Below are 18987 nucleotides of genomic sequence, written 5' to 3'. Positions count from 1 at the left end.
CTGCGACATGTCTACATTTCATTACAAAATAGAAAGACGTCAAAAATTTGACATTTGACAGCTATGGATTACATCTGTGACATCTGTAGTTCCGTTATCTGTTGTATATGTCGCAGTCGGATTGTATAATCCGCCGTTTTACATTACCACTAGGCATTTTACATTACAGCTCTGTTTTGTAATACGGCGGTTCAACGTTTAGGCGGATTGAATACGGCTGAATGAAAATCCGCCGGAATGTATTCGGCGCCAAACGTTCTTCAATACGGCTAGCCGCAATGTAAAACAGCGTGTCATTACCCGCCGCTTTGACAGTTTTTAGTTCCCATTTTCAATACCGTGGCGCTGCCTGACATAACAACAACAATGGCTTCAAATGTGTTGCTAAATTACGGAGTTATTTCTGAATCTAATAAAGAAAACGTTATAAATATGTATTTCGACAGTGAGTTTAAGAACAATTTTAACTTGCAATTGAAGAATTTCTATTCTTCACAATGTAGAACAGTCAAAAAACCGTGGACAAGGGACCGAGTTTTGGAGGTTATAGCCCACATCAAAACCGCTAAAGTGGCTATAGATTCTGGTGTTCGGCGGAATCCTACTCAATATTATTGGTGCAAAAAGTATGATATTATGACAGTGGCCGTTTTAAGATGTTTGTACCTTGTGATTACTCATTATGTTTAAAAATGACTAAGGCCAAATATTTTATTATATTATTAACTTTCAAAAAAAGTTTATTTGTTTTGAGATGGCTATCCCCTGTGATTTATAAATATACAAAAAAATTACTGAAGCCAAATATGTAATTTAGTATTACTTACAGTAACGAAGATAATAATTCTTACTTAATTACTAGGGAATATCGTGAGAAGAAATCTGTCTTATTAAAATTTATTTTCATTAAACATTGTTTTATTTTGTAAGTATGGTCACCCTACAATCTAAACAGTAGTACGATGCGGCTAAACGAGGGCCGCCGTATTGAAGAACGTATCGCAATGACAATCCGCCTAAACGTTGAATCGCCGTATTACAAAACAGAGCTGTAATGTAAAATGCCTAGTGGTAATGTAAAACGGCGGATTATACAATCTGACTGCGACATATACACACCTTTCACTGATTATAACAGTAAAATCAATATATTGATATTGATTGGCATTGGCCCACTGTCATCTAAACTTTTATTGCCTTGTGGACGAATTTAACATTGCCTTAATTTGACCTTTTACTTTAAATAATAAATAATTTATGAAAATTTCGTGCGGATCAGCACCATTATAGTTTTGAATAAAATCGGAACACTGTTTTTTTTAGCACTTTTCTGAAAGATTACTGATGACTAGGCAGCATGGTCTTTGACCTTAGCCTGTTCCAGAAGGAACGAATGGAACCAAAAAAAAAAAACACTTTTCTGACAGTGACAGTCTCATCTGTGAGTGACAGCGCAGAGACGACGACATTTGTCGCATTTGTCAATATTTTTAGAAATAACTGGTGTGGAATCGGAATGGTTTTATTATTGTAAAACGTTAGCATGATTGCCTTTTTCAAGAAAACATTTAAATGGAGCTCGCCCAAAAAAGAAGACAACAAGAAAATCCAAACATCCCATTATATCATAGCAGTTTTTACAGGCATACTTGAAGAAATATTATTTTGGAAGAAACTCTGGCTGTCTTTGTCTTGTATCCTGTTTTTGAATGTGATATTTTTGTAAGTAGATTACAGTTGTTTAATTAATATTTGCGATAATAGCACGCGAGTTGCATAACACTTATTAATTCAATAGTAACACCATACTTACCAAATTATTATGTACTTACTGTATGCTTGCTTGCTATAACATTCTACGCCTTAAAAACGAGCGAAGTCAATATAAAGCTCGTAATTACGATTATCATAAATTTGTGCTGCATGGAAAACTTTCATTCTATTTTTTGGGATCAGAATTTGTTAAGTCAAATATTATTGTGTTTTCAATGTGTAATTACATTTAAAGTGTATAACTATTTTAGTAATATATACCTAAAATTATTATAGTCATATTGTGTAGGTACCATAAGGATTTTCCTTTAGTTACTAACTTTATTTAACTTTTTTCAGTGTTTTTAGACATAAAGAATTCAACTTATTAAGTTTATCAATATATTTATACATTTCGTATTTATTAATTGATGGGTTTGAAGCCTGGCTAAAATATAAACATAGGACTACATGCTTGAAACGTCTAGCAGATCAAGATGGATCTCAACTTAAAGCAATGGCTGCTCAACTAAAAACATGGTTTTACAAGAAATGGCTGGAGTTTATGTATTTGCGAGATACTAATCCTACAAAAGTAAGTTAGTTAAAGTTATTTATTAAATCGGCATCTTGTGTTGTATATATTAAAAGCCATAATCAACTATTATTGAATTATTTCGTAAAAAAAAATGATTTTATTCCAGGCCTTTTTGTTGATCAACATTATATTAGGAATAATATTCTTAACCGGACAATATTTAAGGGGATACGTAATAATGTACCTTTTGAGTATGACTCTTACATTATTCTACAAAATGCTTCCACCAATAGTAACAGTGATAAAAAAAATACAACAAAATGCAGGTAATTTTAATATAAAATTTATGTTATTAATTAACCCACCAAACCCCAAGCACTTGCAACTGCACAGCAATATAATTGATATCTATTGTGTCTCTATTTGAGGGGCTTGATGAGTTAAGAAATTAGTTCAGTTCAATTAAGAAGTTTACAAAATACACTTGCGTAGTACCTACTTATTTTATAAAAACCGTATATTAGCAGTGGTTCCCAAACTGGGATCCATAACCCACTGGAGAAATAAAATAAACCTATTTAATATTTAAAAATAAAAGAATATTAAGTATGAACATTTCCAGCATTGATGAAAATGCATGCTTTCAACATGAGATGTATTTTTTAAGTTATTATAATGGAAAAAAAGTTTTTTTGGTGCATTATGTAAATTTCTATGAAAATGCTGACTGATTAGATTGATACACGCATTCTACATTATTATAAGGTCCATAATCCGTTTATATCTACAGACATTGAGCGTGCGAGACACATGCAGTGCCGGACAAAATAATATTCTTATAATACAGTGTCTACATATTTATATCTATCTTTACACGGCTGCACAGACACGGGGCTGCCGGCTGTGCGCGGCCAGTACTCGCGGAAATAATATTTTGTCTATACGGTTCCGGCACGTGTCTGGTATGCTCAATGTCTGTAGATATAAATAGACATTTAATCTGCTATCTGTTTTAATTTGGGACTCTCCATATCCATTAAACACACTGATTTGGTCTGCTTACAACTCTTTACATCTGCTAGTGGTTGTCCGTTACTAAAGTTATCCTCTTTTACTGACCTATGTATTCTTACAGAATCTGATGTGGAATTTGAAGGACTAATGCCGGAAGTATCTGAAGTTGATATAAATTTGCTTACTATAGAACCTGAATCAAACCAAATTTATGATGAACGACAAAGTTTAGGTAAGTTTAGTATAAAGCATTTCGATAAGTATTTTTTTATTTTTATGAATGAAGCAGAAGCAGATAGAATAGTAAGACACGGGTCGTAACGACGACGTTTATTAATGAGTTACATTATGTACTCACGGCTTGACGTTTCGGCTGCGATCCGTGGCCACAATCCGTGGCCGTGGTTTCAAGTAGACTGGGGGTTCGCGGCGTCGTCCGTTCGGGCGGGCTTGAAGATTTTCAATTACTCATATTGTCATTTGTTACACTACCACTAGTGATGTTACCACGACACACAACACTCACAGTATCCGTATTCGTACTTGACGGCAAATTCGCGGTTTGCATTTATTAATCACCGGATTTCACACTGATGAAAAAAAAGCACTGAAATATACGCGAATACTTGGCTTCACACATCGCAACTTCGGGTATCGCGATGTGTGTGGCCTAGCTAGGAGTAACTGTATTGGGCATTTAACAAAACTATTACTAAAACAATGAAGAAACTGATTTCTTGACGTTTATTTTCTTTGCAGATTATTGGAAACCAGATGATGTACCTCTTGAGGAAGCAAGTGACAGTTCTGAAAATAGTAGTTCTCTTGTAACAAATCTGTCAATAGAAAAAATGAAAACTCTAGATAAAAATGTCGAAACTTCAGATTCGAGTGAAGATGAATACATGCCACGAGGTTTGTGCAAATTGTGCAATGTTAGCTAAAAACGGCTCACTTTAATTTGTATGGTTCAGTAGTAAACCTTCAAAATTAAGCGCCGATAGCCGAAGCGGTGAAGGTAGATATTGGACTGGCTGACTTATGATTCCCACGGCCGCTCAACTAAAGACTATTTGACACCATTGACGACATGAGTGGTGTAGTGATCAACATGCCGGCATACTACGCAAGAGGTCCCGGGTTCGATTCCCAGCCGGGCAAAAATTGAAATGGTCAATTTTAATTTCTGTGATGGGTCTGGGTGTTACTATGTAAAATATGTATGCATTTAAAAACCGGCCAAGTGCGAGTCGGGCTCGCGCACAAAGGGTTCCGTAGCAGCAACAGTTAAATCAACCTATCTCAAAAACTATAAGAGATACTTTGATCAAACCAAAAATCGTTGAAAGAGTTAATTAGCATGCATCACCTCTATTTTTTTTAGAATTTTATACCCCGTAGTTATAAAAATAGAGGGGGGGGGACATACTTTTTACGACTTTGAGAGCTGATATCTCAAAAACCGTTCACTTTAAGAAAAATGTTTTTTAGAAAACTTTATATCATTTTAAAAGACCTTTCCATTGATACCCCACACGGGTATGTACATCGAAAAAAAAATTTTCATCCCTCAGTTACATGTATGGGGGGCCCCACCCCCAATTCTTTTTTTTACTATTTAGTGTCATAATTTTGTAGCGGTTCATACAACACATATTCCCATCAAATTTCATCACTGTAGTACTTATAGTTTCCGAGTAAATCGGCTGTGACAGACGGACAGACGGACAGACGGACATGACGAAACTATAAGGGTTCCGTTTTTGCCATTTTGGCTACGGAACCCTAAAAAGTACTATATCCAATAAAGCTAGTACCCATATTACAAGCATATTAGTTGCTTACTTTGAGACTAGATGACGCTGTGTGAAATTATTATTTATTTATTTCCCAATACATAATACGAAATCACAACTTTTTACCCGACTGCGCCACAAGGTGGTTTATTAAAAAGACACTTCATTCTGAATTTAAAAACTGAATTAATTTTTTATTACCTTTAAATGAACATTTTTGGTTCCATTGTAATTGAAAAGTAGAAAAAAGTAAGTATGTAGTTTAAATTATTAACGTTTTTTTTTAAAGAACCCTTAAGTATTCATCACTTTACACAACATTCACAAAGTACTATTTATTTACTTATCAATGAAGAACGTATTCTTTTGCATTAGGATTAGAACAAATATGAGCTGTTATATCCATATTCTGTATTTGTAATCGGTGTGTTATTCAATTTTAGATCAACAACAAAAAGAACAACTGCTTTCTACTTTGGAAGAGATCCGGTCAACGCCCGCGTGGAGTGCTTCAGCTTACAATGCGCTTTGGAATATAACGGGCGTCGTCACAAACTTGATGTATACTAAGACTGACGAAACAACTAAAAGAAAACGCGTCTCTAGTGTTGATTCCTCAGATGGATTTGAAATGGTGGATAAACAAGACTTAATGTAACAACAATTAACATATCAAGGTGATTGGAATATTTGAATGTAACAAACCCGTGCCAACGAGGTCTAATGAAGCTACTTAATAATATGCTCTTACGTTTTTATCTCTTATACCCATTCTCTCCTTTATGTGGCCAATAGCATTTTATTCAATTATATTAGTAGGATTACTTATATTAACATGGCAATTAAAAAAATAAATAGGTAATTACTCTTCTTTGACTTTGTTATTTTAAAAGAGCGAAATTTACCCAAGTAGTGCATCCAATTGGGCAATATGCAACATAAATGAGAGCAGGTCTACAATATTAGCTCAATGTTGATTTAGTCGATTTTCTCTTGATGGGAGGAACATGTAAGACAAAAATAAAATTTCCAATATTACAGACCTTCTAGAGCAGATGCCGCGAAAACTATACAAGATATAGAAAAACTTGACTATCTCACCTGTAGCAAATTCAATAAGCTTTTCTTGGTTCATAGTAGTCATGTCACTAGGACGCATAGTTTCCGAGGATTAAGCGAAATACCAAAAAGTGGTACCTTTAAACCCCCCTCCTCGCCGGCTTAAGGGCTAAGGGTGGGGACTTTTGCTATGTTCACCTCCTAACTAGTCTAAATAAAGTCCCGAGGTCAGACATTGTGTTCCACGGATTTCTCTCTACACCGTCGTTAAGGCATACATTGACTGGACTAAATGACTAAATAATGACTGATCTGCATTAATAAAAAGTGTTAATCTAAACTTCTGCCGCTAGAGAGCAACACTAGCGCATACAGTAAAGAGCTTTTTGACAAGTCGTTCAAAGGGTTAGGGGTCGACAAGTTCTTTATTTTCGATTGCTCAGGGTTGCGTAGCCCTAGCCCGCAATAAATAAAGTGGGTGCGCGTAGGTGGTTCGGGTAAACTGGTACTTGGTAGGTATCTATGAAGTAATAGGCCAACTTAATACCACAAAATATGCAACGTAATATATGATCACTTATCTGGACCTCGTTGGCTTGATGTCACGGAGGTAAAAGCTCAAATTGTACCTTGAGTACTATCCTACAATGCTACAATTTACATACAAAGTTACTGTAGAGAACAGTTTCAAGATTGATGATTTGGGATATCTTAGAATCAAAAAGGATATTGTCTTATAAATAGGTTTATTTATTTTACAAAATATTGCATCTCATAATTATGCGTTACTAAAATCCACGAACATTACGTAGCAGACACGTTTTCTAATCGGGCCATTAACTCCTGGTGATGTTTCTTCAATGCTGTAAGTCTCACTGTATTTAATGCATTCCGGGCTACTAACGCTTCTAACATAGGTCTTGACATCTGTAATGTAAAACATTATTCAATGTATTTTAAAACAGTTAATCTTTTAGTAATATTCAATGTATCGTCGAAATTTAACCAAAACGTTAAATCAATACACCAGTACGGCTAGCACGAAAACCTCTCGAGTTCGAATCGTTTGCGTATTCGAATCGCCATCAAAAGATTTAGTACGAAAACTAAACAGCGCACTTGTGAACGTGTCGTAAAGTGAACTTATAAGAAATGTTTGCACGAAACTTATTTTGAGAGTCAAAATTGTCACGTTTTCGTTTAATTCGAAGATTGACTATCGAATTTTGTCGAATACGCAAACGATTCGAACTCGGAAAGATTTTCGTGCTAGCCGTACAGGTGCTCCCTAATGGGATATCAAGAGCAGAACAGGCAACCCGCCCAGTATTATAAGCCAAATATCCCGCCCTCACAAGTTTTCATATTTAATTAACGAACCTTTTCAACTATGTGCCCGATTGCAATAGTTCTGACAGCCGCATTATGTTGTTTGTTTATAATATCGTCACTATCATCGTATCCAACTTCAGTGTTGTACGATTCATCCTCTTCTTCTTTAAGTATTGCTGGTAATTGCGTTAATATCTGTAAAATGTGTATGATAAAGTTATTATAAAGAGCGCTTTCACATTAGGGCGTTAAAAACGCGACAGCAGCGCGGCAGCGGCGTTTTTATAATGTGAAGGCATGCATCCGCGCGTCTGTCGGGCTGCTACATGGCGAAGCGCTCATAAAATTAATAATTTTCTACGTTCGAAGTTAATTCATCTGAAAGCTTCATATGACTCACTACAAAAAAACAACTGTCTTTGTCAAACAGCGGGCGCGTGAGGTTGGTGATGGTGAGACGTTCTGTAAAAAATCTGCAATACAGTTTATTTCACACGTACTGCGCCGTGCTAACGATATCAGCACTAACTCCATTTTTAGACAAAACTGAGCTCTTTCAGATGAGCTGACGGGCGTTTTTTAAAACAGCAAAAAATTTGGAGTTATTGCTAAATACTTATGAAATGTGTTGAGTCTAAATACTTAATGAAATGTGCACAACCATAAAATTCACAGTCTAATCATATCGTAATGGTATGACATCGCCATGTCGATATCACGCCATATCTCGCGCCCGCTTTTTGACACTTTGGTCAATGGTTTCTTTTGTTTTAGACTTATTTATTTGTACTTACTTGAAAGTTGTTTGCAATTAAAGAGTCATTATTATTAATTATTTCCATTTCTATTTCCTTTCTACTTTGGGATGAACCTTCATTGACAGATTGGAAACAAGTTATCTGAATCTGAAATAACAATAAATTATTATTTTGTGGTATTTACCCGACTGCGCCAGAAGGAATTCGAATTTAGGCGCCATGTCTTTTCTTTTCTATGATGGCATGCACGGCTTGTGCGTCAGCCACAACGAGGTAAGGTAGGGAAACGTATAGGAAAGTAAAAATGGAAAACGGAAAAAAGGGTGCAAAGGATCAGGAAAGTGAAGATGATGTCTTCTAAAAAAATTTTTTTTTCTAAAACCTATCGAGTAGGGTATCAAAATAAAGGGCTTTTTAAGTAGCTTACAAAAATGCTTATTTAACTAAAAAAATAAAAATGTTATTGAATAAACAAAAAACCCAACTGCGTCAAATACATATTTTATCACCAACAAAAGAATTAGTCATTGATGCCTCCGATTGCATTTGTGAACACTGTTTTTATCTTTTTAGTTCATTTTTACGCAGTTGGGTTTTTTTACCAATAATATTTTTTTACTGAGTATTTTATTTATAGTTCAAGCTGGTTGTTTTTAAAATTAGCTGCTGCTTTGCATTTTTCTAAGCCCGTCTGTTTCGCTCCATAAAGCGATCGTGAGATTGTACACTTCAGTACCTCTAGTAGGAAAAACTTTCGAGTTCGTTTCGTTGCGTATTCAAAGTGTCATCGAAAAATTTTGTATGAAAAATTAAACAGCGCCCCCTATATTATAGCCGCCCTAGTAGGAAAAACTTTCGAGTTCGTTTCGTTGCGTATTCAAAGTGTCATCGAAAAATTTTGTATGAAAAATTAAACAGCGTCCCCTATATTATAGCCGCCCTAGGGGGCGCTGTTTAATTTTTCGTGGTGATAAATTACCGATGGAGCTTTTGTGGACTGTTCAGTCAAAAATACGGCAAATATAATGCCAACAAAACTGGAGTCCATTCGTTGATACATTGACTGAGTTGCAAGGTCTGTAAGTAAAAAAAAATATATTTTTCAAATTCAATTTTTTGTTGCAAATAATGAAATAGCACAAGTAAAATTATATTGTATAAGAGACTACTTTCTAGAACTATACAAACACTTCACCAGGATAATATTATTTATGATATCAGTGTGAATGGTGCAGTGGATTTATTTACAGTGGAATTTATTTTGTCACAGCACATATCGTCATAATTTATAGCCTATATTTTTTTTTATTTATAAAGCTTGTATTATATCCTCGTAGCGCCCACGCGCCTTTTGATAACCCAAAATAAACATGGCGACTACAGCCCAGAACTTTTTTCAACTAACTTTCAATTACCGCCCATGCGCCTTTCAGAAGGCCATAATTATTATTAAACTCTGTCTAGATTTTTGAAATTTCGCGGCTTAAAGAAATAATTTAATTCGATTTCTGAACGAAATATTAGGGAACAGTTACCGGTATGCTACCATTGGCTGTCACAATAGACAGATGAGATTTTTTGAAAAATGGCCGGCGGTATGGACGGCTCACTAACACGTAGTTAGTAAATCGCATTTTTTTATGATAAATCCGTGGTTGTCGAGTATGTTTTTATGCAAAAAGTTGCTAACGAATAGGTATTACTTAAATAGAGATAATTACTTTGCATTTTTAGGGCAGAAATTCTGCGAAATCTTGGTTTGAAATAATATGTACTTTGTGAAGGCGGTTGGGTCGAAGCTAGTACTAAAAATATCATAATATTTTTAGTTTGTGGCCTCAGAATACGGAACAAACCAGAAACCGTCAACGGGCGTAAATGTGTACCTATTCATATAAAGTACTCCAAATCGCACTAATTTGACTTTAGAGCAATCAGTCAATGGCCGGCGCGCGCATTGTTTACATATCCGTCAGATTGACACTTTATAATTAAATTATGCCGTCTTGTGCCGTTCCAACATGTAAGAATGAAGTGCATGGGATCATNCCTCGTAGCGCCCACGCGCCTTTTGATAACCCAAAATAAACATGGCGACTACAGCCCAGAACTTTTTTCAACTAACTTTCAATTACCGCCCATGCGCCTTTCAGAAGGCCATATTATTAAACTTTGTCTAGATTTTTGAAATTTCGCGGCTTAAAGAAATAATTTAATTCGATTTCTGAACGAAATATTAGGGAACAGTTTCCGGTATGCTACCATTGGCTGTCACAATTGACAGATGGGATTTTTTGAAAAATGGCCGGCGGTATGGACGGCTCACTAACACGTAGTTAGTAAATCGCATTTTTTTATGATAATCCGTGGTTGTCGAGTATGTTTTTATGCAAAAAGTTGCTAACGAATAGGTATTACTTAAATAGAGATAATTACTTTGCATTTTTAGGGCAGAAATTCTGCGAAATCTTGGTTTGAAATAATATGTACTTTGTGAAGGCGGTTGGGTCGAAGCTAGTACTAAAAATATCATAATATTTTTAGTTTGTGGCTTTGTGTTATATTGGTTTATGGAATATTACTAATATAAAAATGCAACTTATCTTTCACTAATAATTAATTTAATTAATTAATTATTTGTCGGCCGTTTGGTGTAGTAGTTCTAAAAGGGACTACTATGCCGAGAGGTCCCGGGTTCGATTCCCAGCCGGGCAGAAATTGAAATGATGAATTTTAATTTCTGTGACGGATCTGGGTGTTACTAGTATAATATGTATGTATTTAAAACGTATATAATGTAGTATATCCGTTAAGCGAGCACCCATAACACAAGCATATTAATTGCTTACTATGGGGCTAGATAGCGTTATGTGTGAAATTGTTCAAAAATATTTATTATATTTATTATTATTATTAATTTAATACTCTTTACACTACAAATTTTTTGTATTATTTAATTTTACATCACTTAATACTTCCTTTTAATCTAGTATTTGTGGCCCGATGGCCTTTGTAAAGAACAAAAGGTAGACAAATAATTGAATAAAAACACATGCTAATATAATCATAATTATACCCTGAAAGTTTCACTTCAAACCGGTAACTCTAACACATACGAATTTCAACTCAAAATCTTGGGCTGATAGGACTATAACTATATGTCCTATAAGAAGGACGGTCGGGTCGTAGTTAAAGAGGATCCAAAAAATCCGTGGGCGCTACGAGGATATGTATACATATATTTTAATTTTTACCCTTTTTTTCATTTAGTTATAGTTCAGTTTAGTAGTTATTTGTTAACATTTTGTTGTAAAACTTATATGCACATAGAACGGTGTACATAAGGCGGACTATTCTTAGATTTGAATAAAAATAAGCCTATATGATATTCTGGGTTATCTATACTTATAATAAATCTGTAGAGAGGTCAATTCTGTACATGAAATATATTTTCAAAATAACTATCAGGGGGTGATTAGTGATCGATACTGATGCCAAAAATGCAATCAGTAAAATTTTTGTCTGTCTGTCTGTCTGTATGTTCCTTATACAAACAAAAACTACTCGAGGGATTTTAACGAAACTTGGTACAATTATTCTTCATACTCCTGGGCAGGTTATAGTATACTTAGGAATTCCCACGGGAACGGGAATTGGCGGGAAAATCCTTTTGTATGAAAAATCTAAACCGCTTAAGTTAGACGCTTGAAATTTGGCATGCAGGTACCTTAGTAAACGTAAAGCTTAGTTACAACAGGATATTGCAAAATTCCCACGGGAACGGGAGTTAGCGGGAAAAAACATTTGTATGAAAAAATCTAAACCGCGTAAGATAGATGAAGGGGTAAAACGGGATCCACGCGTACGAAGTCGCGGGCGGCCGCTAGTAACTAATAATACTGTATAGTTTCATCAAAATCCGTTCAGTCGTTTTAGTATGAAAGAGTAACAAACATGTTAACTTACCAACATGTGAAGGCCAAACTGTAATATGTGGATGGGAATGATACCATCCAACTACCCTTAGAGGTCTGCCCACTTCAGCTGCCAACTCTTCTGCTCTTAGTGTTGCCTGTACAAGCTGCTCTTCAGATATTTCTACACGATCAGGTTTCTTGTCTAATCTTCGCAGAATTACTGAAGATACTATTGAAACAAGACTTCCATCATCATGAACCTGTAATCAGTTTTGTTATAGTTAGTGTATAATACCTATAAATGAGTAGGTACATTATTCTACAGACATTATTTTATCAATGTGAAATAGGTAGAAAGATCTGTTTTTGCCCTAAAATGTTTGCTTCATCATAAACATGTAATAATAATATACTACCTCTCCAATAAGCAATCCCATAATTTCTTCTTTTTCAGTTGATAAAGCATGTTGTGTACATACTAAAGCCACATCGGTGGATAGGAGAACTTTACTAAGCATCGTTTTTTTATACTTTTTGGATTACGTAACTATTTACTAAATAGGACAGGAACTGTGTTAACAAAAATGTCTAAGAATAGGCAGGTGCAACAATAAAAACTAAACCAATTAGATATTTTTATTAGCGAAGGAAGCAAAAGTGAGCCAAGAGAAGAATATTGTTTATTTTTGTCAGTGACACTGAGACTGACAACGTGATTTGACAGATGACAGAAGGCTTCTTCTAGAGATGAGACGTATTTACTAGAACAGATCCACACACTAGGTATTTTACAGTACTAGGCGGCACCTATTCCAATTTTTTAAATACTTGATCCACCTAGTATTTTATAAATTACACGATTTCCGACCCTACGGTCAAAGTAATAGAGGTTATTATTGCGTAATCCGTAGTCGTGTATTACGCGCACCTAGTATTTCTCGCTAAGCTTATGTGCGAACGTAGAGATTCACTCCGTCTCTGTCTGACCAAACAAATTGGAGCGCGACGAAGCAAACGCACACAAATGTAGTCAAACCATATTCATGTAAATAAGAAAAAATATGTAAATATTTTTATGAAATTGATATCTTTTAAATACGCCAACTTTTAAGTTGACAGTCCAAAGTCTGTTGAAGTATGAAGGGAGGAATTATTATTCAATTTCAAATTGCATTATTCATACTACGGTTGTATCTTTTAAAAAAAAATTGTCCTATTTTAAAGTAATATTACGTGGATTAGTCCGCACTAGTCGCGTCAAGTATGCTAAATTACTACGTACTAGGTGGAATAGGTATTTGGATCGAGTATTAATAAATACTAGGAATAGGTGCACCTAGTATCAAATTTACCTAGTATAACCCATCTCTAGCTTCTTCTTTTTTGTTTTTTTTTTTAAACCTTCCTGGCCTGGAAATTTGTACCATTGGCCGAATACTTGTAAGTTGTCAATATATTTTTTGTTCGTGGCAGTGTTGCCAGAAGGTTACTTTTGAACTGCATTGGGTCATTGGTTACTTTTAGGTTACACTAATGAAAAGGTTACTTTTAGGTGATTTTTCAGAAATTGTAGAATTAACTTTTACAGGTTATTCAGTAAAAAATATTAATAGTGACAATTTAAACATTATGTCATAAACTGCATTTAAATATGAATTTATGATAATAAAATGAACATTGAACAACCTTACACAATCGCTCTGCCCCCCCCCCCCGTACGAAGGTTACTTACTTTTTATTCAAAAAGGTTACTTTTTTTTATATTTCTGGTAATTTCTGACATCTGACTAGACCCGACTGGCAACACTGGGTCAGTCAGTCCTTTTCGCAGTCGATCATAGAGAAAAGTAATACATAGGAAATAGAGAGCCCTCTCGGTCAAATTTTTGAACCTACTAATTGACAGCCTGGTGTTCAATTCCCTGTACTTAACCTACGTACGTAACGCTCACATACATACATAGTACACGCACACATACATACATAAAGTCCACGCACACATACACACAGTTCACGCACACAAAGGCCCTCATAACCTTCAAAGAATTATTGTTTTTATGCTGTACAATGTAGATTTTTTTCAAATCCATTATTTTGAAAATATTTATCTTTATGGTGTACGTATTGTATTATTTTCAAAACAATGGATTTGGAAAAATTCTACATTGCACATGGAAATGCAAATAAGTAAACAAAAACTTTTGAATTTAATAATTTTACTTTATTTATGAACACACATAATATTATACACCAAAAGCGTCTTTTCGCAAAGTTTTCAACAACACTAAATAAGCATTTGCACATTGAGAAAACTCAGATCACTTGTGAACATAACAGAAAGTTTCTTCGCGATTCACGAAGGAACGAACAAAACTCCGATGAATGAGAACAGCAGCAGGTACGAAGGAATGAACTTGAATTTGACTCGACGACTCTTCAATACTTTAATAGGGCCACAGAACACTTAAATGATGGCTAAGAAAACAAGAATGCATTTAACATAACAAAAACAACACCGGCCATTTTGGGGGAAAAACAAAGTTGCCATATGTTAAATAGTAATTTCTACTACTCTATTATGTAAATTGTAACAAAAAATGTCACCGTTCAGTTTTAAATTAAAACAAATTAATTTCATTTAAAAAAAGTTTTCACATTGTAATTAACAATATTCTCAAATATATTTTAATTAAGAAAAAAATGAAAATATGAAGGAAACAGGAGCAGCGACATCTAGAGCGTTTTAGGGTAGTTAAAAAGTATTTGAATTTATTCACCGATGTCGCTGTTTGGAAGCAAGTTTCACTTCGATGACCGTTGTATGGAAGTTTCCGCACCCTGCAGTCGATGATGGTCGATGAACGGAATCTACCAAGATCTAAACAAATAAATTGATTGATTGGGCGCTGATTGTGCCTGATTTATCAATTACATACACCGTGAATTGCTTTTATTACTGTACTGACTGATACGCAACAAGCCAGTTGCTTGTTATTTTTGTCTTGAACATTAACTTCTCAAAATGTTGAGGGTAATAGAAAAAGTCGTACCAAGGAAATGGCCAGCAGTTAACTGCTATTTAAATCGTGAGTATTGTCTACTACTAATATTCTTACTTCAGTTACTTCTACGGCGAAATTGTGTCCTAATTTCCTGTCATGTTCCATAGAAGATTTTTCTCATTAAAATCTAACCCTATCATACTTTCAGTTTACTGGCCTTGGTAACGTCGTCTCTCAAATCCCACTATATTTGGATGAAAGCGTGCCCCTTGTTCTTGCGAATAAGCCCCCATAATTATCTATAAATATATCCCATTGAGAATGTGACGTGCATCTTTAGAGACATTTTACTATGAAGATGGAAAATTCAAATCGCTATAACTCTTTAAAAAGCAAATATTTTCGATTTGTAATCGCACTTTTTTATATAAATTTGCTTATATAATCAGAAAAATTTGCTTATATAATCAGAATATAATAAGTAAAATCAATGCGCAAAAAAAAAAAAAATTTTTGTTGATCGGTGTTATTAATAACATAACAGGTATTGTATTATTTTGTTTCTTCAGATTCCCATCGGTTGGCAACAGCAGCCCTGTCTGAGCCTCAGCAACCATGTATCAAAACTGCTGTGCCTGGGCCTAAAACAGTTGAATTATTCAAGGAACTTAATGCGATTCAGGTGGGCTTAAGCTATTTACTTGTATTTTTTTCTGTTGTATTCTTAAGGGGCTGCACAAACGTAAATACACTTTTTTTTCCGCAACGGCTGCCGAGTCGACGTGGTGGTGTGGTGGCGACCAAACACTTTGTTACCGACACCGCACCTTGGTACTATTAATTCTGTGACCGCACATTGAATACTGGCTACCGGCTATGCACAGCGCGCAGTTACAATTAATTGTAAGGAAAGTTAAGTTGTCTACTGACGACTTAAACCCTTTTACAGTGCTAAACAGATCGTCATTTATGGAAAATCATAATACCATAGTGCTAGACTAACTGTACGCACGAGTTATTGCTTTCTACGCACTGCGTAGGTACCAGTGTTGGCAAAAAGTTAATCTGATTAATGATTAAAAATTAATGATTAAAATCATAATCAAATTTTTTTGATTATGATTAATTAATCATTAATCAAAAATTTTGATTAAGATTAATTAATCATAATCATTAATCGTTAATTTGATTATTTGATTAACTATCTACTATTTTCATAAGAAAGGGGTTGGGGGTGTATGAAAAGGTACCCGCGACTTATAAAATGTCTAGCAAAGGGGGGATCTGGAGTTGTACTGTCGTTTTCCCAAAAAACTGCGTCAATTTTCACTACTCAAAACACTTATCGCACTAGTTTTGTTTCTCACAATTCCTTCTATTCTTCCGGTATCCTCCAGCAAAATTGGGTCAGGAAAGAAGTTAAGCGGGCTGGCTGACGATAGGGGGAGAAGTGGGCAAGCGTGGATAATTCAACAGAAAGGTGGGGTTGCTAAACTAGGAGGTTTTGCGTGTTGGGGAGGTGCAGGAGAGTTCGCACCAGAAGTTTCGGGGGGAGGGCCACGCGTGGGCAATTCAATAGAAGGGTGGGGTTGCTAAGCTAGGAGGTTTTGCGTGTTGGGGAGGTGCTGGAGAGTTCGTACCAGAAGTTTCGGGGGGAGGCCACGCGTGGGCAATTCAATAGAAGGGTGGGGTTGCTAAGCTAGGAGGTTTTGCGTGTTGGGGAGGTGCAGGAGACTTCGTACCAGAAGTTTCGGGGGAAGGGCCACGCGTGGGCAATTCAATAGAAGGGTGGGGTTGCTAAGCTAGGAGGTTTTGCGTGTTGGGGAGGTGCAGGAGACTTCGTACCAGAAGTTTCAGGGGAGGCTAGGGATGGGGGGCAGGTGGTGGGAGTGTGGGGGGGTTGCAAGTAAGTGCTGGAACGGTAGGGGAAGTGGACTGATATCCTCCTACGGGAGGTCGGAAGACTGCACCGGAAGATTCAGCGAGGGAAGGGGGCGGGGGGCAGTCTAGGTTACCTTATATTTATCTAGGTATGACCTGTCATAGAATTGTAGCCTAAAACCAAACATCTAATATTAGAATTCAATGTTTTAACATTGTTTTCGATAGAACATTTAAGAAGTTAATCAAGTTAATCAAATTAATGATTATTGATTAATGATTAACAAATTAATCATGATTATGATTACTTTTTTAATCATGATTATTGTAATCAGGATTAATTTAATCACGATTAAAATTAATCAAATTAATTAATTGATTAAAAAATTAATTGATTAGTGCCAACACTGGTAGGTACCAGATCGTCGGTTGAACGCGTCTTCATAATTCAGTCGAGCGGCGCGATTAGTATCAGTTCATGAGTAAGTACTATCAACTATCATCTTCAAATCAATAGCCCAACATCCATGGGGGGGCACCAGACCGTGCCTCCTCGGCCCCCCCGCTATATGCAGCAGTTTAATAGCGTTTGCGAACCGTTTGCTAATTTTTAGCTTTGGCATTATCATACGAAATAGGTCGCCAGTGATGATAAACAGATCTGAAATGTGGTCACTTACTATGTGTCTCATAAGAAAACTCAAGGTCTCCTAAAGAGCGATGGAGCGTGCTATGCTCGGAGTTTCCCTACATGATCGAATTAGAAATGAAGAGATCCGCAGGAAAACCAAAGTGATCGACATAGAACTGCTAAACTCAAGTGGCCTGTAGAGCCAATAGCCATTGGGGCAAAAAATTTCGTGGCGACCACGGGCCGAAAGACGTAGTGTTAAGACCGACGATCTTGTGAAGGTCGCGGGAAGTACTTGGATGCAGGCAGCGCAGGATCGGTCTTTGTGGAAATGCTTTGGGAAGGCCTTTGTCCAGCTGTGGACGTCATTTGGCTGAAAGGAAACGAACAAACGAAATAAGGTTTTCTTTGTCTCTTCATTGTGTCTTACCGGGTCTTAAAACAGTACGCAGCCTCATAAATTAACATTACTTCTATGTAGGTAAGTAGTTAGTACCTACATCTTTTCGGCAGCTTTCTGTTAAATCTCATTTTATGTGTGCCAAAGGATAGGTAGTATCTTAGATTACTTAATCTGGGGGCACGGCAGTGCCCCCACCAAGTCGAGCAAAAAAGCGGCACGGCCGTACCATCCTTTTCTCGAAGCAATTCAGGCCATTTTCGACCGCCTGTAACTTCGTTGTGGATAAAACTAGAAGGCTGAATTTTCATTACCTATGCAGGCATTGTAAAGACACGGTATATTNTAATTGAATAAAAACACATGCTAATATAATCATAATTATACCCTGAAAGTTTCACTTCAAACCGGTAACTCTAACACATACGAATTTCAACTCAAAATCTTGGGCTGATAGGACTATAACTATATGTCCTATAAGAAGGACGGTCGGGTCGTAGTTAAAGAGGATCCAAAAAATCCGTGGGCGCTACGAGGATATGTATACATATATTTTAATTTTTACCCTTTTTTTCATTTAGTTATAGTTCAGTTTAGTAGTTATTTGTTAACATTTTGTTGTAAAACTTATATGCACATAGAACGGTGTACATAAGGCGGACTATTCTTAGATTTGAATAAAAATAAGCCTATATGATATTCTGGGTTATCTATACTTATAATAAATCTGTAGAGAGGTCAATTCTGTACATGAAATATATTTTCAAAATAACTATCAGGGGGTGATTAGTGATCGATACTGATGCCAAAAATGCAATCAGTAAAATTTTTGTCTGTCTGTCTGTCTGTATGTTCCTTATACAAACAAAAACTACTCGAGGGATTTTAACGAAACTTGGTACAATTA

At 35.8% G+C, this 18987-nt stretch overlaps 2 protein-coding genes and 1 long non-coding RNA gene across 3 annotated transcripts; 2 read left to right on the top strand and 1 right to left on the bottom strand.

The window, feature by feature from the left end:
• Positions 1–1432: 1432 nt before the first annotated feature.
• On the top strand, positions 1433–5842 carry LOC114365675 (uncharacterized). Its single transcript, XM_028322298.1, has 6 exons — positions 1433–1722; positions 2113–2347; positions 2457–2616; positions 3426–3536; positions 4064–4219; positions 5544–5842. The coding sequence occupies exons 1-6, from the start codon at positions 1544–1546 to the stop codon at positions 5756–5758; spliced, it is 1056 nt and encodes a 351-aa protein (XP_028178099.1). The 5' UTR covers positions 1433–1543; the 3' UTR covers positions 5759–5842.
• A 1046-nt stretch (positions 5843–6888) lies between these two features.
• On the bottom strand, positions 6889–12877 carry LOC114365665 (lys-63-specific deubiquitinase BRCC36). The gene is made up of 6 exons (XM_028322289.1): positions 12583–12877; positions 12216–12426; positions 9229–9326; positions 8286–8396; positions 7540–7686; positions 6889–7086 (listed from the first exon to the last, which is right to left on the bottom strand). The coding sequence occupies exons 1-6, from the start codon at positions 12682–12684 to the stop codon at positions 6964–6966; spliced, it is 792 nt and encodes a 263-aa protein (XP_028178090.1). The 5' UTR covers positions 12685–12877; the 3' UTR covers positions 6889–6963.
• A 2133-nt stretch (positions 12878–15010) lies between these two features.
• On the top strand, positions 15011–18290 carry LOC114365657 (uncharacterized). Its single transcript, XR_003656970.1, has 3 exons — positions 15011–15252; positions 15738–16208; positions 17464–18290. It is a non-coding gene; the product is annotated as an uncharacterized LOC114365657 (long non-coding RNA).
• Positions 18291–18987: the final 697 nt, after the last annotated feature.

Source organism: Ostrinia furnacalis, unplaced genomic scaffold (genome assembly GCF_004193835.3).
Source record: "Ostrinia furnacalis isolate ACB-3 unplaced genomic scaffold, ASM419383v2 OfSCF0455, whole genome shotgun sequence".
Taxonomy (NCBI): domain Eukaryota; kingdom Metazoa; phylum Arthropoda; class Insecta; order Lepidoptera; family Crambidae; genus Ostrinia; species Ostrinia furnacalis.
This window is presented reverse-complemented; position numbering and strand designations above follow the sequence as displayed.